Raw genomic sequence first — 27993 nt, forward strand, 5'->3', positions numbered from 1 at the left:
CAGGTTACTGTGAGCATGGTTACTATATACTCCTTAAATTTCTAGATGGACCAGGCAGCAGTATGACCATCACACCATCAGGGTCACTAGAGAGAGTGGAGGGGTCAGGTCCTTTCACTGCCACCTGCACTGCCGTGTGTAACCCCAGCTGTACTTTAACATGGAGGAAAGACAGCAGTGACCTGACTTCAGGCCAGATCAGTCTCAGCAATGTGTCCAGGACAGACCAGGGGGACTACACCTGTCAGGCTCAGAACGGCATTGATGGACCCCAGCAGACGTCTATCACACTGGCTGTATACTGTATGTAAATTTCTCGAAAAATATGTTATACTGTGTGTCAGGTCAACAAAAATTTCGGAAACAATGTTGTATTGATAAATTCTTTCAAGAAACGGTATAAGAACTCTTTTGAAATTAATAGGACATGTGATTTATTTCCAGACCTGGCCTCCCCTCATCTGTCATTCAATAAGTCAGAGGTGATTGAGAATGCCATAGTGACCGTGGACTGTGATGTTGACAGCAACCCGACTGTGGAGATGACTGTCAGGAACGTTGACAACAACACTGTGCTGGTACAGAGGAACACAAACACCCTCAGTCACACCATACAGAGAGCTCAGTGTCTACACAACGGCTCCTATGTCTGCTCAGCTGATAACAGGGAGACAGGGACTGTTCACCACTCAATCATGCCCCTGAATGTGCTGTGTGAGTAGATACACCATATTATGAGATACATTCCTGTAGACATAAACCCTGTGGATAGAGGGGTGTACAATTTCATTATTTTAATGTGAACTTAAATTCCTGTGGGAATTTTTATGGATAAATCATGTTCAATTAACCTATCAGATTAGGTCACATCACATATTTCAATTCTTTTTACAGAAATATTGAAATTAAATTAAGAGTTTAATTAATGTCCAGTGAATTAAAAATTTAAGGACAAAGGACTTTATTAAACAAAAAGAGAGGAGTTGTTTGTGTGTTTGATTAAAAACATATCCTGTCTCACAAAATGCATTTCTTCCTTTTTCTTTGATCCTGGTGTGGAAATGATCCTAGTACAAACTTTCCCTCTTCAAAAATCATCTCACCCCAACACATCCCACTCATCACCATGGTCAGATAGGTCACATACCACTTCAATTCTGTGTGACCCTGATCCCAAGCGACCTGATAACCTCACTGCACCCTCTTTCTCTTTCTGGAGCATACAGTCTGGTGTAACTGTGACACAGGGATGGTTAGGTGTGTGTCCTGTGTATGAGATAGTATATATAATATATATATAAATATAAATATAAATATACAATTACATTAAGTAATACGTTACCACTGTTATACCGAGGCTGTTGTCCCCCACAACTGCTCTTATAGCGAAATCTTCCACAGAGATCTCAATTACCTCATGCAGCACGTGCGTAGCCACCTAGCTGCCATGTGACACCCTTCACTCTTGTCTCTTCGTTTGCCTCAGCAAGACGTACAAAGACTGCTCTGAGCATTCCTGTTTTCTCCATCCTTTGGTGATATTTATTACTGTTTATTGCTTGCATTTAAACTGTACCTACTGAGGGCGTTGCTTTAACTACGCTTGGAAATATTTTTCCCGCCAACAGAAAAAAAATGTCCTGCCCTTTTCTCTATATACTTACAGGGTGTTTTGTCTGCACGTTGCGTCTTACGTTCCCCTGTTATAGTATGTTTTGGGGTTTTAACACCACCTATTTCTCTAACGCTACAATATGTGTGTGTTTTATATTCGCCTTATTCGTTTATTTTCTTGTGAAAATGTTCGTTGTGAATATTTTTGGCACTTTGTTGTAACCAAGTTTTTTTCTATGTTTATAGTTTAAACAATGTGTGACATGGACACTTCGCTGTGCTCCACCACCCCCCCCCCTCCATTCCCGCAACCAGGCGTTGCGTGGTGTGCCTCAAATGTCTATCGTCCCGGTATCCCCACAATCGTTGCCCGCGGTGCAGGGTTCCTTGCGGGGACACCCGGTGTGCCCTGTGCGACGGCCTGGGGCCTGAGGCGTTCGAGCGCTGCAGGCTCTACGTGCAGTCTGTCTCCACCCCTTTGGTGGCCGGCTCGTCCGGTCGGGGTCCCCTTGCGGGTACCACTTCCATGCTGCAGCGCATCCCTTGGCGGCCCTCGTTGACTCCAAGCTGGTAGCCTTATCCTAGGATAGGCCGCTGGCTGTTCAGTCCCCGGCCTCTTCGGTGGCCGGGTGTTCGGTCGCGGGGTCTTTCGGTGCGACGGGGGCTCCTGTGGTCACCGGTCCTTCCCCCAAACTGTTGGCTCCGCTATCGGTTAAGGACCGCGTGGCCATGGTTTATGACCTCTTTGAGGACATGCCCAAGCCCCTGCCAGTACCGCGGGGAATCCACGGCTCCGTGGGTTCCGCCGAGGTTTACGAGGAGTCGTTCGACAAGGCTTTCCCCGCTTCAACCTTGTTGCGCGGTATTACGCCTTCCCTGGAGAAAGCCTTTGCGGCGGCCTCCGGTCGGGGACTCCCGTTGCCTCCACCGTCAAGTTGAAAGGGTTCATTCCCGGTGCATGACCTGGCCTTCCCGGAGGCAGGTCCCACCGTGGAGGCCCATGTGGGGAGGTTGGGTGTCCATACCCCACCTGCTGCTACTGTCACTCAGGCGACTTTACAGCCAGTGGACACCCTCTCTCGGCACTCCATGCTCGCTATGTCACATGGCGACACCTACTTCGGAGGCTTGGTCTGCGCAGATCCTGTTTAATATTCGGATCCCTGGTGTTCTAAACGAACAGCAGTCTGCTTCGTCTGCCACGGCGTCGCGGCATACGTTGGATCTGGTTGGGTCTCTGCACAGACGCCTGGGTGGTGCCCCTAAACGGAGTGCCCCTCAGGATGCTGCGGCCGGGAAAGTCCAAGGGGTCGGTGTCTTCTTCTTACGGGAAGAGGTCCCGCCCTGAGGGCCCCTGTAAGGGCAACATGATGCCCTTTCGGGTGAAGAAGGGACTCTGGGGGAAGTCTAAGCCGTCTCGGGACGGTTAGGACTCCTCCAAATGACTCTCACTTGCAGGGTTCGTGTGCCTCGTGTAGGCGAACCCGAGTCATTCAGCCCTGGACAGTTGCGTCTGCCGCAGCCTGTCAGGCCTCCCTTTCCTTCCTCTGTCGGAGCCAGACTCCAGACTTACTGGGAGAACCCGTGGGTGGTCAACACGATCCGGTACGGCTATCGGCTAGATCTCAAAGCGGATCCGCCGCTCACCGTCACCCTGTTTTTGCCAATCATTACCTCAGAGAGGTCTCTGATGAAGACGCGGAGGGTGTGCACCGTCTTGGGCCGCTGATCGCGGCACAAGCGGTCATCTTAAGGGTGTGCCCAGCGCAATCCTGAACTCCTCAGGCTTCAGACCTTGCACGGTGGTCAATCCAACATTCCCATAGCCGTGGGTACGGGAGTTGGGGTCCCACAAGCCAGCGTGCTCATCCACAGGTGAGCGCGGCTTTCTGTGTGTTTCATTATTTGGATTTGACAATTATGTATTTAATTGTCTATCGTGTATTGCAACCTTGTAATGCATGCTTTCCAATATTGAATTTAGGTCACGCGTCTATTACACACGCTTAAGTAGGCTAATGAAATTAATTTCCCTCGACTGTTTAACCTGATCTAAGATTTAGCTCACACGGATACTGTGTTCTCATCCGCTGCGGCGATGAAATACCTATCCAGTGGGGCCGTTTGGAGTCACCAATCGTCTGGCAATAAGGATTGAGCCTTACGGTATGGGCTTGACAGTGCTTTGGTATCCCTATATGGTAACGCCGAGCTGGGAGCATGCGCATCGAGTGCTTCCGCCTTGTTGTTTACTTCCGCTGGCCGGAAGGAACACGAGCAGTCAGGTTTTGGGTTGTAGGTGCTCCCCACCGCCTACTGTGGTAGTCAGCCTCGGTATAACAGTGGTAATGTATTACTTAATGTTATTTGTAGAATTTTCCTATTCGGAATATTCTATAAGTAATACGTTACCACTGGGCTGCTGCCCGCCTGTCCGTCCCCCGAGCACTTGCTCTCGCAAGAGACAATAGTGAAGGGTGTCAAATGGCAGCTAGGTGGCTAGGCACGTGCTGCATGAGATCTCTGTGGAAGATTTCGCTATAAGAGCAGTTGTGGGGGGCAACAGCCTCGGTATAACAGTGGTAACGTATTACTTATAAAACATTCCTAATAGGAAAATTCTACAAGTCTATTGTAATACATAAAGTTTTTACACTATGCATTTACCCCATGGTTGGCTGGTTGGGCACAGATACCTGTAAAAGGACTTTAACTGTGAGACGTACATGAGGAAGCTGATTGTAAACCATGATTAAATCCAATGAATATTATGAGATGAGAATGTCGAAAATGAATAACTTGTACATAAGGGTTGCCCTGTCGGACTCCTTTGCGCTACTAGGAGAGGCAACATGATCTTGGGTAAAACGTGTTCTGGTGTTTCACACAGGACGCCGATCTTTTGAAAGACCTTGTACCTTTGAACTAGTGAAAACCTATTCAGCCATGACTTTAACTTACCCTGCTTTTAAAGGATGGTAAGTTCTAGAAGACAGACCACACACATTATGCTCCTAAGGACATAAACCGACGAGCTTGGCATCTGTTTTTACACTTACGTCAAAGCTATTAGTCACAACTGCAGAAATTGAGTATGCTAAGAATGAGAAGAGGAAATGATTGACAATAGCCCATCAGGGTATAGCTTATTGCTATAAGTACAAGATATGACTTGCAGAACTGAAGTACACCAGTATCATCATCTGCGCTGAGGGGCTGATAGTTGGTTGGGAGCATACTGGTAGTCCAGTTTGCTGTAAGATATTGAAGTCTTTACCCTACGGGAGTCAGACGGAACAAACAGAATGAACCGAGTCATTTGCCAGTTGCAAGAAGATGTCGCCATTCCATGATATTTAGGGACACACACTTCTTTCTATGGAGAATTCCAGATGTGATGAATTTGCTTCCCTCTCTAAGAAGACAGTAGATGCGCTTCTGTCTTTCTCCCCTCTCCAGACAGTACCCCACTTCAATCCGCCAACTACCCCTGCGACTACGAAGACACTTACCAAGTTATTCCCCATTTTTTCATCAACATGCTAGAGCAGTTTTTTTCCAAGCTTAAGTCGGCAGTGGTATCCCTCTTCGAGTAATGTCTGTCTGCATTTTCAACGGAGCTTAAGCAGCTCAAACAACGTCAAGAAGAACAGGCTCAGAAGTATCTCCTGACCAAGAGGCAGCATGAGAGACAGTCACCATGAAGATCTGCTTCTCTGTTGCTGGCGGAAGCTACCACCACTAAGAAGGCTGCATAAACAACAGACAGTATGCACAGCAAGGCCACTACAAACAGCCAGCATGGCAATTATAATGCCTTAGCCAGCCAGGATTCCCGACCATCACAGTTCCTGAGAGGTTCTCAAGACTGGCATGCTAAAGATCCATTAGCTCTACGGAACATGGACACTCATCCCACTCAATGCTGACCACTGCACAGACCCCAGCATGGACTCTGTCAGTAGCAAATCATCTTCCATTAAGGGATCATCCCAACCATCGTGTGGATCCAACACTGTCTGTATGGCACAACACAGCCACCACACGGACTGCACATGGATTCTACAAGTATCAGGTCATCAGGGAAGAGCTGTAGACCTGTGAGACCAAACGATACTGATGGGCTGGGGGTAGAAATATTTATTCATGTGTGGAAGGAAATTAGCCAGATAAGATCTTGTCATCTAAGTGCCAAAGAGAAATGGTCAAGCACAGTAACTAACCAAGTTATTTTAGACAATAAGAATTTGATTGTACGAACAGAATCTATCACTTGAGGAAATTGAATTTAGATTCTACTGAGATATAGGGGTTAAGATTCATTTCGCATGACGTCAAACATTATTTTGGCGATATAGTATTTTGTTAGTTGTCCGGGAGTGGTTCGGAAATTCGGAGACTCACATTGGAAGTCCGGATCAGAAAAGTGTTAGAGTTAAGGGTTGATAAGAAGTTTTATCAGACTCTTCTCTGCATCCCCAGATATGTGGGTGTATAAACAAGTCAGGCTACAAAATAACATCTGAGGACCTTGTGTGTGTAATTATCAAAAAAGGGTATCATAGATACTGGGACTGCATGGATTTCATGAGAGCGCCCCGTTTCTGCCATGGTAACCAGTAAGGATGCAGGGATTACTGTAGGCCAACCAAGTGAAGCCCGAGTGATACCCTAGACTTGCATCGGAATTGTTCTATTCCAACCAATATGGAGGGTTATTTTTGGACTCATTTTTTTCATACCAAAACCTGAGAGACTTCCCTACCAAAGATGTCGCTGGTATCCAACAGTTTGGGTCATTGGTAGTAGCACAGCAACTTACGGTGCCTACCAGAAGAAACTAGAGATCACCCATGCATCACATGGACTCGGTGACGTCAGGTTACTGTTACTCACAACTGAGAGTCGTGCCACTCTCTCTGATTTGACAATTTGTGTGTGTAATTATCAAAAAAGCAAATCATAGATACTGGGACTGCATGGAATTCATGAGAGCGCCCCGTTTCTGCCACTGTAACCAGTAAGGATGCAGAGATTACTGTTGGCCAACCAAGTGGATTTATTGACGGTCACCTACCCATCCATGTTACGTTAACCACACCACAGCACAATCTCTATGTGCAACCTATTACCAGTCTTGGTTTCTGTTAGACAATGAATAGCATGAGGACCGAATGGACCCTACCTACACCACTCGTCACCATGCCTTCCCACTCTCTCTCACATTTGACGCTATGGATTCAGAGTCAGATAATGGGAAAGAGTATTATATAGACTCATCCTCTTTCAGAATTTCAAGTACTTGATGAGGATTTCTTCAATTTGTACGCCTAACACCAAAGGTACCTTGACCTGAGAGTGTGTCAATGATATCTCCGCGGCAAATACGCATGCAATGGATATTGGTGCTTGTATCAACTGGCTTGTTGCTGGAGTTCGCAACTCACTATGAGAACGGACCAGGCCGGGTTGATACAAAGTCATCTTGATACCATAATACGGATGCAAGAAGACTTATTAGCAACTCAAGTAGTCGAGGATGTTTATGCCCTAATTTGTTGCAGCAACAGATTGTTAATGACAAACTCATTATTGAATACATGTAGGCAAGTGAATTTGTTCCTAATATGCCTCTGCTCAGGATGAGATGGTAATGTGACTGTTAATCTTGGGTTGTATTCACCCCAGGCAGCTGAGAATGAATATCAAGTCCACACTGATCCATTTGCTTGTGTATGAAGGCTTGCTCAATATAATAATAACATATCAAACCCTGTGAGCCTTTTTGGGATATCTATTGATTTGGATCCTATTTTTCTAACAAATGTTATTTCATAGAAAGTTTGCATGAAGTTTTGGTGCTATTAGTACCGATGAGGATCCAAACCCGGAAGTAGGGATGATTGCTGAATCTGACATCGTACATGCCCCTCTCATCATTTGTAATCCAGGCTTGGTCTACATATCCCAACTTCTGTCTACCACCTTTTAACATAGTGCCGAAGCCAGGACCAGTGGGAGGACATCTTTGTCATGAATGGAAGCAGATGATGCCTGGCCACTGGATTCTTGACTGGATGCTTGACCACATTTGTTGAAAATTGAAAATACATTAAAAGATCATGCTGCACTGCACAATAGGTTACATTTGCAACAAAGAGTTTATATTTATGAGCATAAAATTCATGGAGTACAGCTTGTGTATGTACAGGAGAGTGCCAAACCAATTTTAAGCTCCTGACAGCCATAGCCCATTCTCAAAGCATTCTATACTACCAGGTAGTCACAGTCATAAATGATCAAACTCATGATAGTTTGTGACGTTAATATTAACTTATATTCAGGCTCCCCACGTCATGACTTCAGGAAACAGCTGAAAAGAGTGGTCGTCCAGAAAAAGAACACCACTGCTTTCCTCACAGCAGACATCATCGCCAACCCCCTGCCTACCTGCACCTGGTACAGACATGATGGAGGTTGTGTATCACCCATCAGCAACACAACAGGGATCACAGTCACCAGTACAGCCCTACAGTCAGTGTTACAGATCTACATCACCTCAGATGCCGACTATGGAGGCTATACTGTCATTGTCCAGAACAGTGTTGGCCAAAACATGATGGTGTTTACACTGACATCTAAAAGTGAGTATAGTTCATACCTTTATACTAAAACCTATGCCATAACGGTTCATACACATGTGGCTATGCACTGTGAGTGCATGATGGCTTTAAAAAATATAGAAAGGGATACTCATGGACAGATGAGGCAACAGAATTCCTGTGAAATGTTTGGTCTGATCACAACATTGAAGATCAACTAGATGATTCAAAACGTGACAAGGGGTTCATATATCATAATTCTTGCACTTACCTTACCTCTATGCCATAAATCCTTTATTAAGGCAGTCCTCACACCATAGATTTTCAAGACGTCCTTTTCACTGTCAACTGTCCATACCATAACAGTAATATCTTGCCAACCCGACCTCTTGCACACTTCTTTCCTGTGTGCTAGTGCCCCCCCCCACCACCACCACCACCACTTCCCTCCTCCTCCTCCTCCTCAGACATCTCAACCGTCTCGGACGTTCCATCCCTCAATTTGTCACCCCAACTTCCCTCCACCATGTTGGATAGTCTGTCAGCTGAAAGGAAGGTTTAGTAGGGGGCAGTGTCGCCTTGTCAGGAGAGAGATTCCCCTACCGTACCACTGCAGTGAGGCATAAAGGAGATGGGATGGATCACCACACCTTTGGCATGGGACAAGGTCGGTTGGCAACCGTTGGAGCCATGAAAAGTCATGGAAGACCTTTTCTGAGGAACAGGTCATAGACAGTTGTCAGTGGAAATACAAAAATACTTTTACCAGATTCTATCAAAGAGATATTCAGCCAGACCTAGAGGGCATCAATAGCAGGGCTATAAGGACACAAATACAACAGAAGTATTTGCAAAGGTCCTTGCCATGAATCCTATTTGAGGCCTATTGAGATGATTTTGGTCTTTGTGGCCAAAATTGCTAGTTTGTTTTAGAACAATTAGACTCCCCTAGAAACTAGTTTATCTCCCTATTCCAGGGATTGCTAGATTCCAGAACCCTCTGTGTATTCTTGCTGTCAAGTTATAGAGAAAAGTATTTGCAAGAGTTATCAAACAATAGTTTTCATTGTTAATAATTCAAAGAATACTACCTGTATTACATCAGGATTAATCTCACCTGCCTCTCTAATCTTCTTTCATATACTAGTTGGTCATGAGTGAGGTTTTCCCACGCTTGAGCATGTGTAAGAGGTCAGGTTCGCAAGATACTACTACTTTGCACAACTATGATATAATCGACGTAATATTCTTTGAATTATTGACAATGATAACTATTGTTTGATACTATTCACCATTCATAGTTGTTACCAATGGTAAACATGGTAATGCTCAACATTAATAAGATATAAAAGAGCCAGCAGTTTTTTTTTATCCTCTAATATAATGTTGTTTTAACTTGTAGAGTTGTACTATTAGCCATTATTCGTTATGCAAATTAATGAACATCTCTACTTTTACAGTTTTAATTTAGTCATTTATTTTTTCATCCATCCATCCATCCATCCATTCATCCATCCACCCATTCATTCATTCATTCATTCATTCATTCATTTGTGCATCATTTATTAATAATGCATTTTTGTGATTCATTCATTGATTCAAGTATTTTCATTAATCTGTTGATTTCTGCTAACACTGAAAATAATCTCTCAAATTAAAATAAACATTTAACTTACATTACAAAATAACTTATCTTGTCAGGTTCTCCTCAAACACCTACACAGTTTAGAGCTATTGATAACTTTACAACATCGTCTATATGGTTGTCATGGCAGCCCGAATTCAATGGAGGAAGCCCCCAAAAGTTTGTAGTTTTCCAGTTTGGTTGTTCCAAGTGGACTGTCTACAATACCTATGACGACACTGGCGCTGTGATGGTGGTGGAAGTGACTGGGCTGACACCTGGAGCAACTTACATGTTCAAACTACATGCTGAAAATAACAACTCTGATTCTACAAATAGAGCTTATGTTTATTTGGAAACTAGGACTGCAGGAGGTAAACATTATGTTTCTTGTATATAATATAGATTTTCATTTTACAACTTGAACTTCCTTTTGAAAAGGGCATTCCTGGTCTGTGGATCCTAAGGATAGATATTCAGCAATAACTCATTGGCATAACTTCAGTTGCAATTAATTTGAAATCAGAACTAGAAAACTTATGTTCTGGCATACAAATATTTGAAACGTGGATTTGACTGAGAAATTATTGATGAATTATCCCCTGAATTTATGGTGAAAATATTATGAGGTTTTTTTTGTTCTAAGACGGTAGCAGTATACAGTGAATTCTCCTTATAAGTAGAAAAAAATTCTTATGAGATACTTTCCTCAGGCATTCTCACTATTTAATCATCCTTATTTAATATAGAACCCTTTAAGAAAAAACTGGTTATACATTTCCTTGGTCCCCAGACACATGTTACATAGTAAATATGACGTGATAAGTAGTAATAGCAGTCAGTGTGGTTCTTTGAAACTCAATACTGACTACGCCATCACTCAGCTGAGTAATTATTACCAAACACTTGCAAGTCCTAGTTTTCCTGTTAATCCCTAATCTAAAATGAGTTGACACAGAGTTCATAATGACCCGTTGTTAGCGTAACAAGGTAATAAACATCAAAGGTGTGTTCTGAAGAAGAGATGATATTTATGTTTATTTAAGATTAAATTCAGACATGAATACAGATTGTAAACCTCATGACTATTATATTAGTTTGTATTTGTGTCTAAATTGTACTTGTGTTACAATGCATACAGAATGTGAGATGCATGATTCAATGGCACGCAGGTCGTAGCTGGTTAACTGGTAAAGCTGTTAAGTAGACATATTTTCAGGTCCCTACTTATTAGGGTTTCACTGTACAGGGATTGTTTTTTATGAAGTAATAGAATGCCATGATAATAATAGAGTTCAATTTAAACTACAGCTTGCATTGTATACTCCCTGCTACAACAGACTTGCTTGTATTTCATACCATTTCAGACAGTGCAACTCACCCAGACACTGCAGACCCCAAGATTACCACTGCTCCAGTTTTTGCAGGAGTTGCAATAGGATCCATTTGCTTTACCTTGCTGATATCAGGGATCGTTATTTTGTTCTTCTACAGAAAAGGGTTTAGATTTGTAAACACCCAGAAAGGTATATAACATTGGAATAATCGTGTATCATTATACTGGTAGTGCCTTAATACTATTGTTGAGAGAGATGCTCACTCATAAAATCTCAATACCAGCACACTTGGTTAGCATGTCCTGCCCAACCAGTAGCACCCACCACGCACACACCAGGATTTAATTTGAGGTTGTTACCTGACACCACACAGCAGTATTCCTGCCTTGCGATGCCGGCTTGTAAACAAACCAGACAGTCAAGTGATGGGCCAGCGATCTACTTTCTATGACTCTTACCCCCATAATATCTCATCAGTTATGTTGCCTGCAACAACAGTTTCCTCTGTGTCTATCAGGGAAAAGTTGGCAATTCTCTGTGCTGAATTGTGGCCATGGCAGCGAGTATATACTGGTCCTCGGTTCGAATCCCAGATTCGTTAGTACCATTCACGTTCTCGTTGGTAAACATATGCAATCTGGATCGCTGTTGGTTTTCAGTCATCATCAGACTGGCATAAGATGATTTAACTGAAACACTGTTCAAAGCTCTGTTACGCCCCAACTTATAAACCGAAACGTGGCTACCAATGATAAAAAAGAAGTTCATCATCCATCCGTTCTTGTCACTAGACCTACTCAGTCATTCACTGTAAGCAGGACGGAAGATCACACATAGTAGTCTTAGTACTGTCCAATACCACACTGGACCCGTGAAGATCCGGGTAAGAATTAGTCTTCAGCAACCCATGCTTGTCGTAAGAGGCGACTAACGGGATTGGTCAGGATCGCTGACTTGGTTGATGCATATCATCGTATCCCTATTGAATTGATCGATGCTCATGATATCAACCACTGGATTGTCTGGTCCAGACTCGATTGTTTACAGACCACAATAGCTGGAGTATTGCTGAGTGTGGCGTTAAACAACAAATAATCAATATCACACTGTCACATTGACAACTCCCTCCATTTGTGTGCTCGTCAACATATATACATAGCAAAACATATATGAAGTTTTTTGTGTTTTCTTTCAGGAAATGCTGAACAAGAAAGGTAATGCTATCTCCATGTGAACCAAACCAGAATTAAAGACCTACACATTTTTTTTAAGTCAATAAATTATTAACTGAACAAGGATAGATGTAGTCAGAAGAAGACTTTCTGCTTTGTATCGCCATAGTTACAACATGTACATAGTCAAACAACAACTAAAGGTATCCACAACAAATGTCAGAATTTCTTAAGAGATTAATAACATCTACTTAAGAAGAACATGTTGTGTAATCATAGTTTACTGACACACTTTTACCCCCAGCTCCAGAAACCAGGCTACTGAGGACACTGACAACCGAGACTATTCATCTTTGGGTATGTGGACGACAAGTGTTTAGTACAGTGGTCCCTCGCTACAACGCTACCAATGGGGTCCAAATAATTGGTGGGCGTTATAGACGATGAGCCGTTTAACCGAGGCCGAGGCGGGGGAGGGCGCTCGGCAAATCTCAAATCATCAATATGAGTTTATCTCACGTCACGTCAAAATAGTATATATTTTTATGGACCTAGATTTACCTGTAATATCATTCATTTATTAAATCTGTCACATTTCACAATGTCTGAAATACGTATTCCATTTCAATTTATCATTTTTTATCTATAAATTAAAAAATTATTCACTATTTCCCGCGATGTTATTGAAAATAAAATTCTCAGACACACATTTCGACAACGGGTCCGCATCGAACATGTCAAAGAGCAAAATAAAGGCGGTTTAAGCAAATATTTAAATTTATTATACAAAGTGATAAATAAAATCAACAAAAATATATCTAAAAGTAATCAAACTTACATCTAAGTTATTATTTCCATCGTTTCGTGCGATCGCGTGTAATGTAAGTCAAATGACATCTCGGCTTTCGTCGCCTTGAATTCTCGGCTCGGACACAACGTTTAATGCAAAAATATATGCATGAAAAATCTTTGTCACAGCTCGTAACCTAGCACGATACATTCACGAAGTTCCATATTTTTAATATATAAATTGTGATTTCCTGCTTAAAACGTTCAGAATAACACGATTTAACAAAAAATCTTTCACCAACCTCTGAAATTTATCAAACACGAGCTTGGTATCACAGCTATAATTAGCAAATATGTTTATTATCATCAACACAAACAAGTTACATTGTCTTAGCATGCGCATGTTTTCATCATTGTGTTTTATTATTGTATTTATTTGTATTATTGTTTGTATTTAGATCAAACGAACAGTCCAGTCCAGTACTCAAGCTTGAGAAAGGAAGAATTAGACAAACAGCACTACTCGAAGCTGAATATAAATGATAATATCAACGGTAGGTGGAGAATTAGGCATTTGCTCTGGTTTTTTTTTATTACTTTCTATGCACATGTGTTGAATATAGTGTTCAGATATGTTTTTTAGTTAGTGTTGTAGGTTGTCGCTCAATTATGCTTGTATGTTTAGTTGATGTCCAAGCAGATGCTAGAACCTACGAAGGCTTGACAGAGACACCCCCAGTAACGTACGAGGCCATCAGTACTTCCACCTACCAGAACAGCGATGCTCAGTCTCAAGGTGACGATCCTCCAAGGCAAATATGAACTCAATTCGTTTCACGATCCATTATTAAGTATACATGTATAATATGAACGGTTCTGTAGTCATAATTATAGACATCCTTTTATGTTATATATATACATTTATTTTTCAGTCCAGATGTAAAATGTTTGGATGTAAATTTAATCTGCCCAATTTGATACATCATTGTTAATGAGGCATTAGTTTTGTTCTGTAATTGTATATTTTTGATATATACAAGAACAGAAAAAGATATGCGATCTGCTTTTTGTTGACAGAAGTAACATGTCTATTTAATTGTTTGTTTATCACATATTTTATACCTTAAGAGTAATGGTTGTAAAAAGACAAGCTGGTGTGTACAATTCTCATATGCAAACCTTTATCTGGAGCTGTAACCGATATTTAAGCTACATGACTAACCTGCTTGTGTATAAGGAAGTATTTCAAAACGTGATATCACAAGGAGTTTTTTCCTTGTTTGGGACACTGTAAATCAGTTCCGGGTAAACAAGTGTGTATTACAGACTTGTGATCGTTTACAGACAAGGATGTTGTGAAAGGTCATATGCATAACCTGTGTACAAAAAGGGAGAGCAATGTATAAAAGCATCAATAGCAGCAGTAATATCTGACTAAGGAGTGAAGAGTTGTTTCCCTTCCTTGTGACTCCGCTTCAGTCCTGTAGAAGTCTTAAAGATTTACATTTATTGTATTAACCGATATATACATGAGCTAACACTCAAAAGGAGCTAACTGCGACATTACAAACAATTGAATCACAGACTCTCATGATATACATTGTACTGTTTCTGAAATAAAGATTGTGTCAGAAAGATTTATAACTAAATCTTATAACTAAAATGGATAGCATTATCATTAAACCGCCCGCATGTTATCGGAAATCAGCAGGCCACTGTAACTTGATAATGCCCTCATATTACTTGACGACGGGCCATTATCAAGCCTGTTGTTAGGTGACGTCATAGGGTAGGGATAGGTGACGTAACGTTCAATAGTGACGTCATCTGGTTTGTTCTGTGATGTTTCCATATTTGTAAAAGTGGGTCAGTGACATTCGTGTTGATTGCAGTAAATGTTTCAAGACCGATATTGTTGTTCCTTTTTACAAATTTTACAAATTAACAAATTCCATCCATTTTAGCTATGATAACAGTAACGCTATTTTTCAGGGCATTATTATTTGCAGAATACCTCGGTCTTTTCAACTGCCCTCCTTTGTCAGGCAGTTAATGGAAGACCTCAGGCTTCTGCAAATGATAATGCCCTGAAAAATGGGGTTACCGTTATATTATGTAGATGAATATCTATAATCAGACAAAATATAATTGCATATATATACTACTCCACCTTTGATAGGGATAGACACAAAACAGATCCTCATAACATGCTAAGTGTATATTGAAGTAGAACGACACATCTGATTGTTCCAAAGAAACTTTGAGTAGTATATATATGATTGTTTGATTGTTGATTATATGAATAATGATTGTTAATATTTACCTATGTAATAACAGTAGTAGGCATGTGTCTGTCGGTTTTATGTCAAAGGCAGGCTTCTGGATATTTCTTTTCAGTGTTTGATTTGAAGTTTGATGATTGAAGTGAAGTGAAGTAAACGTGAAAATAAATCACATCAAAAGTATACATGTGATAATTTTTTTCACTACTCGACTCATATATTTGTATTATTCATGTATGATTTGATATACCGTATTCGACGTAATAAGCACCCAGGGCGCTCTCAAAATTAGAAATAGGGGGCTCTTATTAGAATAGTAATGTTTTTAGCCTGAAATGTTTATATACAACAGATATATTTTTCCAGAATTTAATTGCCCATAATTAAGGGTGCATATAACACACGAGTGCGTATTATACACGAATAAATAAGTCTTGTGTACATTGATCAATCGGAAGGGGTGCTAATTGGGATTGTTCACTGGCCAATATATCAACAAATGTCGCCGTGGGCGCTTATTACGTTGAATACGGTAGATACAAAATTTATTTTCCAAGCTTCACATTTTTTATACTCTTAGCTGTGGAAATAATTACATATGATAAAATGAGAACTTGCTGAAACTACTACCTCTCTGATGCTTGTTTTCCATGGTTATCTGTGAAGGTGTTGATGAGTATATAATATCATTTCTTTTTGGAACGGTGCCCAGGTACCCTTGATAGTGTGATTTATGTCTTCCATGATTTGTCATAATCAAATTTACAAATATGAGTAAATATAAAAACATTTCATCCTATAAGCCACCTGTAGATGTACAGAGTATTTACATTATTTTCAGTAGCTATTGTCAATGAGAATCAAGTTAGCGCTTATTTTCATTTTAAGATTATAAAATCTGAGACAATTTTAAGTATACTTATGCCGAAACATTGACTTCGAATGTTTGAAGTTTTGTCCATAATTTACATGATACTATGATATCCTATTTTAGACAACAATGTCCCATAAGGGACATTCTCCTATCGATTGGCCTGTGACGAGTTATCACTTAGACGTGCGAGAAACTTGTGTGTGGGGGGGTTCTCTCAAGTGCTGACGCTCTTTTGAAGCAGACATTAATAGAAGCCATGTAATATCTAAGCAGCATCTGAGGCAACAACATACATTTGACACCCGTTCATTGACATTAAATCAGTGAACTTGTGAAGTTGTCATGTAAAGCCACCTCAAGACCTGCATATCTGATTGGATGTACGCGACCAACATACATTTGACTACCATTCATAAGCATAAATCGGTAAATTGTCATGTAAAGCCAGCCTAACCTCGAACTTTCCTCCCCCATCAAGTTGACATGCGGTAATACAACTGAAATACTGTATAACCAGGGTATTTTGGAAAAAGTGTTTTTAATATTAACTTAAAATGTGGTTAATGAAATTCTATTAGGCTCAAGAGGTCAAAAGATTAATGATTCTATTGCTGTTGGTGACAACTTCTCATCAGAAAAAGGGAATTAGCAGGATCTGGTCTTGTTATATAAGTACAAGAGAGCAAATGAAAAGATGGTATAGATAATCAGTCTTGAAGGGACCAAATATTGTATGAATTATTGCTTGATTGGAATCTGAGTAAGGATATCTTGGTTAATTGGTAAATACCATTTTGACATAGTATCTGGCTTTCATCCTAGGTTCATGAACTATGTTTGATTGACAGATGAATTTAGAAAGTTAACTGAGTTATTTTAGACAAGAAGAGTTTGATAGCACAAACTGAATCTGTCATTGGGAGATTGGAAATTAGCTTCTGTTGACATGAGTGTATGGGTCATTTCGGTATGACTTGGAACATTATTTCGGAAGGGTGAGATAAAATTACCATCGAGAGTATTTCATGAGTTGTCCGGGAGTGGTGTGGGGATTCAGAGACCCAAGGCTGAACAGAGAGGTTCTCTCTATAGATTGGAATTCCGGGTCAGAAAAGAAGTAGAGTTAAGAGTTGATCAGAAATGCTATCAGGCTCTTCAACGCATCATCAAGGTATGTGTTGTATTTAAGTTATACAGGCTACAAGAAAATAACTGAGGACCTCATGTGTATATTTATGATTAATTCCATCTTAAATAAAAAGGACTTGAGCAAACAAGCTGACTTGTGATTTTGAGAGAGAGCTACATCATCCCCAGAACCAAGGAGTGGTTGATCAGAACAAGTGACCAAGGGAGAAGGGTATAGTACCCGACCCCTAAGGTTACAACTGTTCTAAGCGTTGTTAAACCCAACCCACCCACCCACTCACTCACTCACTCACTCACTCACTATTTCATACTGTGTCCTGTATGTATTGTAATCTCATCTACCGCTTTGATTTTCTGCCATTGTGTGTACTGATTGCATTATGATTATGTATACGTATCATTGTACCTCCTGTAACAATAAAGCTTGTAATTCAGTCGTAGTCTTTGTTTTCATGGTAGATCTTGAACTCTTTAATGCTGTTTCCTATACCACACCCTAAGACACTTCGTGTGGGGATCCCACGGTCTAACAATCCCCAAAGTTGCCCATACATGTAGAAGTTAAACAAAGTACTGGTGGAAATGCTTAGAAAAATGCTTTTCTGGCTTCATTTAATAAATACCAAAACAAAGGGCTATGAAAATAGCATATATAAAAATAACTTCAGTCACTCACTGACCACAGAAATGGGTAATCCTTCGAAAAGTTACATAAGGGTGGTCACTTAGCAACATATTGTAGTCAAACAACAAATCCGCTGTTGCTCTTCCTCCACATTTTCCACGGTGACATCATTTCACGAACTAAACTGACCCTTGAACAGTGGCACATTTGGTACAAATTCTTCTATTTAGTACCATCCCTGTTGCATGCTTCGTTCTCTCTTACGTTTCTGCTACTTCACAATGTAATTGAAAGGAGGTTATGCATACATTTTACATTGATTCCGGTAGAAACGTAACATGAGATGGATTTGTCTGGACCGGGAGATGATGCATTTAGCCAAGCTAAGTAACTCTATCCATTACAGAACACACAAACTCACTATCCTTGACGAAACATACACTCTTTAGATGTGACACTGTCCATTTACATTTGTTTTGAACACTGATGGATTATAGTTTGGGGTTGATTTTTCAAGATTTAATCTAAAACGGCGTAAGACATATCTAGTCAAACAGTTGGGCGCAAATCACCACTGCAGCTCTGCAACCTTTTCTCCTAAAAAAGAAACATATAGGTGAAATTGATACACAGAGAAAAAGATAAAAGATAAACGATATTTGAAGCATTAATATGATGTTATTTGGTACCCAAAAAATAATGTCAGTCTTTGAATCTTCATTTACTAACAAATAAATATTTAGCCGTATGAATATTTAGTTGTTCTGGCGGAACTATGGTTGGGATAACTGAGCTGAGTTAATTGTAAACATGTAGTAACCGAATCCTAAGTATAAGATTAGAGTCATAAGTTTAAGATTAAATCAACCAAGAGGCACACTATATCTTCCAACCAAAACAATATTTATAAGTACGGGGTTTTATGACACAGCTTAGAGACATGAACATATATATGATAAATTGGGAAAACTACAAACAGATCCTTCAGTCTAAACAGTGTCTCAGGAACCACTATTGGTACAAGAAAGACATTTTGCACACATCATTAAGGGAGTTATGGTCCTTGCCTTATATTTTAGTCATGGTGCACTCTACCCTCAAGTGGGACACATTTTCTCAGAAACCGTTATAGATACAAGGATGACATATTTTACATACATCATTACGTGGATCGATGCTCATGATATCAATCACTGGATTGTCTGGTCCAGACTCGATTATTTACAGACCGCCGTCATATAGCTGGAATATAGCTGAGTGCGACGTTACACAACCAACCAACCAACCAACCAACATACACGAAATGTTTATATACAACAGATATATTTTTCCAGAATTTAATTGCCCATAATTAAGGGTGCATATAACACACGAGTGCGTATTATACACGAATAAATAAGTCTTGTGTACATTGATCAATCGGAAGGGGTGCTAATTGGGATTGTTCACTGGCCAATATATCAACAAATGTCGCCGTGGGCGCTTATTAGAGCGGGGCGCTTATTACGTTGAATACGGTAGATACAAAATTTATTTTCCAAGCTTCACATTTTTTATACTCTTAGCTGTGGAAATAATTACATATGATAAAATGAGAACTTGCTGAAACTACTACCTCTCTGATGCTTGTTTTCCATGGTTATCTGTGAAGGTGTTGATGAGTATATAATATCATTTCTTTGTGGAACGGTGCCCAGGTACCCTTGATAGTGTGATTTATGTCTTCCATGATTTGTCATAATCAAATTTACAAATATGAGTAAATATAAAAACATTTCATCCTATAAGCCACCTGTAGATGTACAGAGTATTTACATTATTTTCAGTAGCTATTGTCAATGAGAATCAAGTTAGCGCTTATTTTCATTTTAAGATTATAAAATCTGAGACAATTTTAAGTATACTTATGCCGAAACATTGACTTCGAATGTTTGAAGTTTTGTCCATAATTTACATGATACTATGATATCCTATTTTAGACAACAATGTCCCATAAGGGACATTCTCCTATCGATTGGCCTGTGACGAGTTATCACTTAGACGTGCGAGAAACTTGTGTGTGGGGGGGTTCTCTCAAGTGCTGACGCTCTTTTGAAGCAGACATTAATAGAAGCCATGTAATATCTAAGCAGCATCTGAGGCAACAACATACATTTGACACCCGTTCATTGACACTAAATCAGTGAACTTGTGAAGTTGTCATGTAAAGCCACCTCAAGACCTGCATATCTGATTGGATGTACGCGACCAACATACATTTGACTACCATTCATAAGCATAAATCGGTAAATTGTCATGTAAAGCCAGCCTCACCTCGAACTTTCCTCCCCCATCAAGTTGACATGCGGTAATACAACTGAAATACTGTATAACCAGGGTATTTTGGAAAAAGTGTTTTTAATATTAACTTAAAATGTGGTTAATGAAATTCTATTAGGCTCAAGAGGTCAAAAGATTAATGATTCTATTGCTGTTGGTGACAACTTCTCATCAGAAAAAGGGAATTAGCAGGATCTGGTCTTGTTATATAAGTACAAGAGAGCAAATGAAAAGATGGTATAGATAATCAGTCTTGAAGGGACCAAATATTGTATGAATTATTGCTTGATTGGAATCTGAGTAAGGATATCTTGGTTAATTGGTAAATACCATTTTGACATAGTATCTGGCTTTCATCCTAGGTTCATGAACTATGTTTGATTGACAGATGAATTTAGAAAGTTAACTGAGTTATTTTAGACAAGAAGAGTTTGATAGCACAAACTGAATCTGTCATTGGGAGATTGGAAATTAGCTTCTGTTGACATGAGTGTATGGGTCATTTCGGTATGACTTGGAACATTATTTCGGAAGGGTGAGATAAAATTACCATCGAGAGTATTTCATGAGTTGTCCGGGAGTGGTGTGGGGATTCAGAGACCCAAGGCTGAACAGAGAGGTTCTCTCTATAGATTGGAATTCCGGGTCAGAAAAGAAGTAGAGTTAAGAGTTGATCAGAAATGCTATCAGGCTCTTCAACGCATCATCAAGGTATGTGTTGTATTTAAGTTATACAGGCTACAAGAAAATAACTGAGGACCTCATGTGTATATTTATGATTAATTCCATCTTAAATAAAAAGGACTTGAGCAAACAAGCTGACTTGTGATTTTGAGAGAGAGCTACATCATCCCCAGAACCAAGGAGTGGTTGATCAGAACAAGTGACCAAGGGAGAAGGGTATAGTACCCGACCCCTAAGGTTACAACTGTTCTAAGCGTTGTTAAACCCAACCCACCCACCCACTCACTCACTCACTCACCCACTCACTATTTCATACTGTGTCCTGTATGTATTGTAATCTCATCTACCGCTTTGATTTTCTGCCATTGTGTGTACTGATTGCATTATGATTATGTATACGTATCATTGTACCTCCTGTAACAATAAAGCTTGTAATTCAGTCGTAGTCTTTGTTTTCATGGTAGATCTTGAACTCTTTAATGCTGTTTCCTATACCACACCCTAAGACACTTCGTGTGGGGATCCCACGGTCTAACAATCCCCAAAGTTGCCCATACATGTAGAAGTTAAACAAAGTACTGGTGGAAATGCTTAGAAAAATGCTTTTCTGGCTTCATTTAATAAATACCAAAACAAAGGGCTATGAAAATAGCATATATAAAAATAACTTCAGTCACTCACTGACCACAGAAATGGGTAATCCTTCGAAAAGTTACATAAGGGTGGTCACTTAGCAACATATTGTAGTCAAACAACAAATCCGCTGTTGCTCTTCCTCCACATTTTCCACGGTGACATCATTTCACGAACTAAACTGACCCTTGAACAGTGGCACATTTGGTACAAATTCTTCTATTTAGTACCATCCCTGTTGCATGCTTCGTTCTCTCTTACGTTTCTGCTACTTCACAATGTAATTGAAAGGAGGTTATGCATACATTTTACATTGATTCCGGTAGAAACGTAACATGAGATGGATTTGTCTGGACCGGGAGATGATGCATTTAGCCAAGCTAAGTAACTCTATCCATTACAGAACACACAAACTCACTATCCTTGACGAAACATACACTCTTTAGATGTGACACTGTCCATTTACATTTGTTTTGAACACTGATGGATTATAGTTTGGGGTTGATTTTTCAAGATTTAATCTAAAACGGCGTAAGACATATCTAGTCAAACAGTTGGGCGCAAATCACCACTGCAGCTCTGCAACCTTTTCTCCTAAAAAAGAAACATATAGGTGAAATTGATACACAGAGAAAAAGATAAAAGATAAACGATATTTGAAGCATTAATATGATGTTATTTGGTACCCAAAAAATAATGTCAGTCTTTGAATCTTCATTTACTAACAAATAAATATTTAGCCGTATGAATATTTAGTTGTTCTGGCGGAACTATGGTTGGGATAACTGAGCTGAGTTAATTGTAAACATGTAGTAACCGAATCCTAAGTATAAGATTAGAGTCATAAGTTTAAGATTAAATCAACCAAGAGGCACACTATATCTTCCAACCAAAACAATATTTATAAGTACGGGGTTTTATGACACAGCTTAGAGACATGAACATATATATGATAAATTGGGAAAACTACAAACAGATCCTTCAGTCTAAACAGTGTCTCAGGAACCACTATTGGTACAAGAAAGACATTTTGCACACATCATTAAGGGAGTTATGGTCCTTGCCTTATATTTTAGGCATGGTGCACTCTACCCTCAAGTGGGACACATTTTCTCAGAAACCGTTATAGATACAAGGATGACATATTTTACATACATCATTACGTGGATCGATGCTCATGATATCAATCACTGGCTTGTCTGGTCCAGACTCGATTATTTACAGACCGCCGTCATATAGCTGGAATATAGCTGAGTGCGACGTTACACAACCAACCAACCAACCAACCAACATACACGAAATGTTTATATACAACAGATATATTTTTCCAGAATTTAATTGCCCATAATTAAGGGTGCATATAACACACGAGTGCGTATTATACACGAATAAATAAGTCTTGTGTACATTGATCAATCGGAAGGGGTGCTAATTGGGATTGTTCACTGGCCAATATATCAACAAATGTCGCCGTGGGCGCTTATTAGAGCGGGGCGCTTATTACGTTGAATACGGTAGATACAAAATTTATTTTCCAAGCTTCACATTTTTTATACTCTTAGCTGTGGAAATAATTACATATGATAAAATGAGAACTTGCTGAAACTACTACCTCTCTGATGCTTGTTTTCCATGGTTATCTGTGAAGGTGTTGATGAGTATATAATATCATTTCTTTGTGGAACGGTGCCCAGGTACCCTTGATAGTGTGATTTATGTCTTCCATGATTTGTCATAATCAAATTTACAAATATGAGTAAATATAAAAACATTTCATCCTATAAGCCACCTGTAGATGTACAGAGTATTTACATTATTTTCAGTAGCTATTGTCAATGAGAATCAAGTTAGCGCTTATTTTCATTTTAAGATTATAAAATCTGAGACAATTTTAAGTATACTTATGCCGAAACATTGACTTCGAATGTTTGAAGTTTTGTCCATAATTTACATGATACTATGATATCCTATTTTAGACAACAATGTCCCATAAGGGACATTCTCCTATCGATTGGCCTGTGACGAGTTATCACTTAGACGTGCGAGAAACTTGTGTGTGGGGGGGTTCTCTCAAGTGCTGACGCTCTTTTGAAGCAGACATTAATAGAAGCCATGTAATATCTAAGCAGCATCTGAGGCAACAACATACATTTGACACCCGTTCATTGACATTAAATCAGTGAACTTGTGAAGTTGTCATGTAAAGCCACCTCAAGACCTGCATATCTGATTGGATGTACGCGACCAACATACATTTGACTACCATTCATAAGCATAAATCGGTAAATTGTCATGTAAAGCCAGCCTCACCTCGAACTTTCCTCCCCCATCAAGTTGACATGCGGTAATACAACTGAAATACTGTATAACCAGGGTATTTTGGAAAAAGTGTTTTTAATATTAACTTAAAATGTGGTTAATGAAATTCTATTAGGCTCAAGAGGTCAAAAGATTAATGATTCTATTGCTGTTGGTGACAACTTCTCATCAGAAAAAGGGAATTAGCAGGATCTGGTCTTGTTATATAAGTACAAGAGAGCAAATGAAAAGATGGTATAGATAATCAGTCTTGAAGGGACCAAATATTGTATGAATTATTGCTTGATTGGAATCTGAGTAAGGATATCTTGGTTAATTGGTAAATACCATTTTGACATAGTATCTGGCTTTCATCCTAGGTTCATGAACTATGTTTGATTGACAGATGAATTTAGAAAGTTAACTGAGTTATTTTAGACAAGAAGAGTTTGATAGCACAAACTGAATCTGTCATTGGGAGATTGGAAATTAGCTTCTGTTGACATGAGTGTATGGGTCATTTCGGTATGACTTGGAACATTATTTCGGAAGGGTGAGATAAAATTACCATCGAGAGTATTTCATGAGTTGTCCGGGAGTGGTGTGGGGATTCAGAGACCCAAGGCTGAACAGAGAGGTTCTCTCTATAGATTGGAATTCCGGGTCAGAAAAGAAGTAGAGTTAAGAGTTGATCAGAAATGCTATCAGGCTCTTCAACGCATCATCAAGGTATGTGTTGTATTTAAGTTATACAGGCTACAAGAAAATAACTGAGGACCTCATGTGTATATTTATGATTAATTCCATCTTAAATAAAAAGGACTTGAGCAAACAAGCTGACTTGTGATTTTGAGAGAGAGCTACATCATCCCCAGAACCAAGGAGTGGTTGATCAGAACAAGTGACCAAGGGAGAAGGGTATAGTACCCGACCCCTAAGGTTACAACTGTTCTAAGCGTTGTTAAACCCAACCCACCCACCCACTCACTCACTCACTCACTCACTCACTATTTCATACTGTGTCCTGTATGTATTGTAATCTCATCTACCGCTTTGATTTTCTGCCATTGTGTGTACTGATTGCATTATGATTATGTATACGTATCATTGTACCTCCTGTAACAATAAAGCTTGTAATTCAGTCGTAGTCTTTGTTTTCATGGTAGATCTTGAACTCTTTAATGCTGTTTCCTATACCACACCCTAAGACACTTCGTGTGGGGATCCCACGGTCTAACAATCCCCAAAGTTGCCCATACATGTAGAAGTTAAACAAAGTACTGGTGGAAATGCTTAGAAAAATGCTTTTCTGGCTTCATTTAATAAATACCAAAACAAAGGGCTATGAAAATAGCATATATAAAAATAACTTCAGTCACTCACTGACCACAGAAATGGGTAATCCTTCGAAAAGTTACATAAGGGTGGTCACTTAGCAACATATTGTAGTCAAACAACAAATCCGCTGTTGCTCTTCCTCCACATTTTCCACGGTGACATCATTTCACGAACTAAACTGACCCTTGAACAGTGGCACATTTGGTACAAATTCTTCTATTTAGTACCATCCCTGTTGCATGCTTCGTTCTCTCTTACGTTTCTGCTACTTCACAATGTAATTGAAAGGAGGTTATGCATACATTTTACATTGATTCCGGTAGAAACGTAACATGAGATGGATTTGTCTGGACCGGGAGATGATGCATTTAGCCAAGCTAAGTAACTCTATCCATTACAGAACACACAAACTCACTATCCTTGACGAAACATACACTCTTTAGATGTGACACTGTCCATTTACATTTGTTTTGAACACTGATGGATTATAGTTTGGGGTTGATTTTTCAAGATTTAATCTAAAACGGCGTAAGACATATCTAGTCAAACAGTTGGGCGCAAATCACCACTGCAGCTCTGCAACCTTTTCTCCTAAAAAAGAAACATATAGGTGAAATTGATACACAGAGAAAAAGATAAAAGATAAACGATATTTGAAGCATTAATATGATGTTATTTGGTACCCAAAAAATAATGTCAGTCTTTGAATCTTCATTTACTAACAAATAAATATTTAGCCGTATGAATATTTAGTTGTTCTGGCGGAACTATGGTTGGGATAACTGAGCTGAGTTAATTGTAAACATGTAGTAACCGAATCCTAAGTATAAGATTAGAGTCATAAGTTTAAGATTAAATCAACCAAGAGGCACACTATATCTTCCAACCAAAACAATATTTATAAGTACGGGGTTTTATGACACAGCTTAGAGACATGAACATATATATGATAAATTGGGAAAACTACAAACAGATCCTTCAGTCTAAACAGTGTCTCAGGAACCACTATTGGTACAAGAAAGACATTTTGCACACATCATTAAGGGAGTTATGGTCCTTGCCTTATATTTTAGGCATGGTGCACTCTACCCTCAAGTGGGACACATTTTCTCAGAAACCGTTATAGATACAAGGATGACATATTTTACATACATCATTACGTGGATCGATGCTCATGATATCAATCACTGGATTGTCTGGTCCAGACTCGATTATTTACAGACCGCCGTCATATAGCTGGAATATAGCTGAGTGCGACGTTACACAACCAACCAACCAACCAACCAACATACACGTCAAAGGAAAACATATGGGACTTCGAAAACCAGCATCAAGAATGAATGATTTACAGAATTGTGGCCCTTGTTTGATTCTTTGATTTGGTGCACAGTAATGCCAATGGAGACAAGTATCCCTGGAAACCACAGATGACGTTGTGACTACATCATAGTGTGATGAATATCGTATGTATCGAGAATTAATATTTTTCTGAGGTATGGCGCTTGTTTAGTTGTCTTTTGTATTGGCTCTTGAGGGTAGGAGGGCCCGGGTAGGCCAGTCGTCTGAGGAACCCTTGGGCATGCCAGAAACGTTGGCCCAAATTATGATTCTAGGTTCTAGGATTCTAGGTTTGTCAACACCATACCGTTGCTCATGGGTTTCACCACAGTGGTAAACATGTGAGACATTCATCACTTTGGGCTTTCCTCCCACATCAAACTGACATAATGATATAACTGGAATACTTTTCAGATTGGCGTTAGACCAAACTCGCTTGCTCACTCTGAGGGTATTTGTTTCAAGAGCAAAATTCATAAACCCAAATTGTCATTTCCTTTCCATGGCATCAACTTCAATTTAGCATAAGGTTGGGTTCTATTTTAACCAAACCTTTTATTTTTTTCAGGAAACTTATCTAAGAATCTAAGAAATTGGAAGGATTGCTGTGGATATGGATGGTTGTTTCCTTGATATTTTTTCACTATTTCAATGACTTGTTTTATGGATGTACTGACACATAAATCAACAAATGTCATCATAATTACCACAATCTTCAAGCAGGCTAACAACTTCTGACCCTGACACCATTTCAAACATACTGTCTGTGACTGTTGCTACTAGGAATAAGCCAGATTCTGTTGGTACCTGTTTGGTCTCAGCTTATACACTGTTATATAAACTAATGTAATTTGAAGAGATGAGGAAAACTCCATAATTAGGATGTGTTGTGATGTGGGTGAACTTTCTGATCAGCAAATTGGGGCTTCTAAATTCTCTGTACATATGTGAGAAGATTTCAGACAATACCATTTTTCGATATTTCGAACACAAAAGTAAACGGAAATCCAAATGCAAAATATATAGCAGTGCTATTATATTGTGGATATTTTCTGCATCCCATTGTTTCTGAGCGCTGTGGCACCTACACCCAATTGAGGGAACGTTTGTGTTCAATGGCTGTTACATTTTGCTCAGATATAGCTTTCCCAACTGTGGTGGTAAAGAAATGAAGTCAAATCTGATTTGAATGAACCTGAAACCCTGAAATTCCTTATGGCACATGCTTTTCATAGCTGATGGGAACAAGTGGGTTTGTAGGAAGCAATCTGATTAGTGACCTGGGGTTCTACATCTTATACCATTAACCATTGTT

At 39.6% G+C, this 27993-nt stretch overlaps 1 protein-coding gene across 1 annotated transcript in view; it reads left to right on the forward strand.

The window, feature by feature from the left end:
- Nucleotides 1-14428, forward strand: part of LOC139457085 (protein turtle homolog B-like) — a 77251-nt gene extending 62823 nt beyond the window's left edge. Inside the window, exons 6-11 of the mRNA XM_071238527.1 lie at nucleotides 9918-10214; nucleotides 11235-11366; nucleotides 12079-12100; nucleotides 12654-12706; nucleotides 13597-13692; nucleotides 13824-14428. Of these exons, the coding sequence (XP_071094628.1) occupies nucleotides 9918-10214; nucleotides 11235-11366; nucleotides 12079-12100; nucleotides 12654-12706; nucleotides 13597-13692; nucleotides 13824-13960 (737 nt within the window). The 3' untranslated portion in view covers nucleotides 13961-14428. The remainder of the gene's footprint in view (nucleotides 1-9917; nucleotides 10215-11234; nucleotides 11367-12078; nucleotides 12101-12653; nucleotides 12707-13596; nucleotides 13693-13823) is intronic.
- Nucleotides 14429-27993: the final 13565 nt, after the last annotated feature.

Source organism: Haliotis cracherodii, unplaced genomic scaffold (genome assembly GCF_022045235.1).
Source record: "Haliotis cracherodii isolate W230 unplaced genomic scaffold, xgHalCrac1.p SCAF_12, whole genome shotgun sequence".
Taxonomy (NCBI): Eukaryota; Metazoa; Mollusca; class Gastropoda; order Lepetellida; family Haliotidae; genus Haliotis; species Haliotis cracherodii.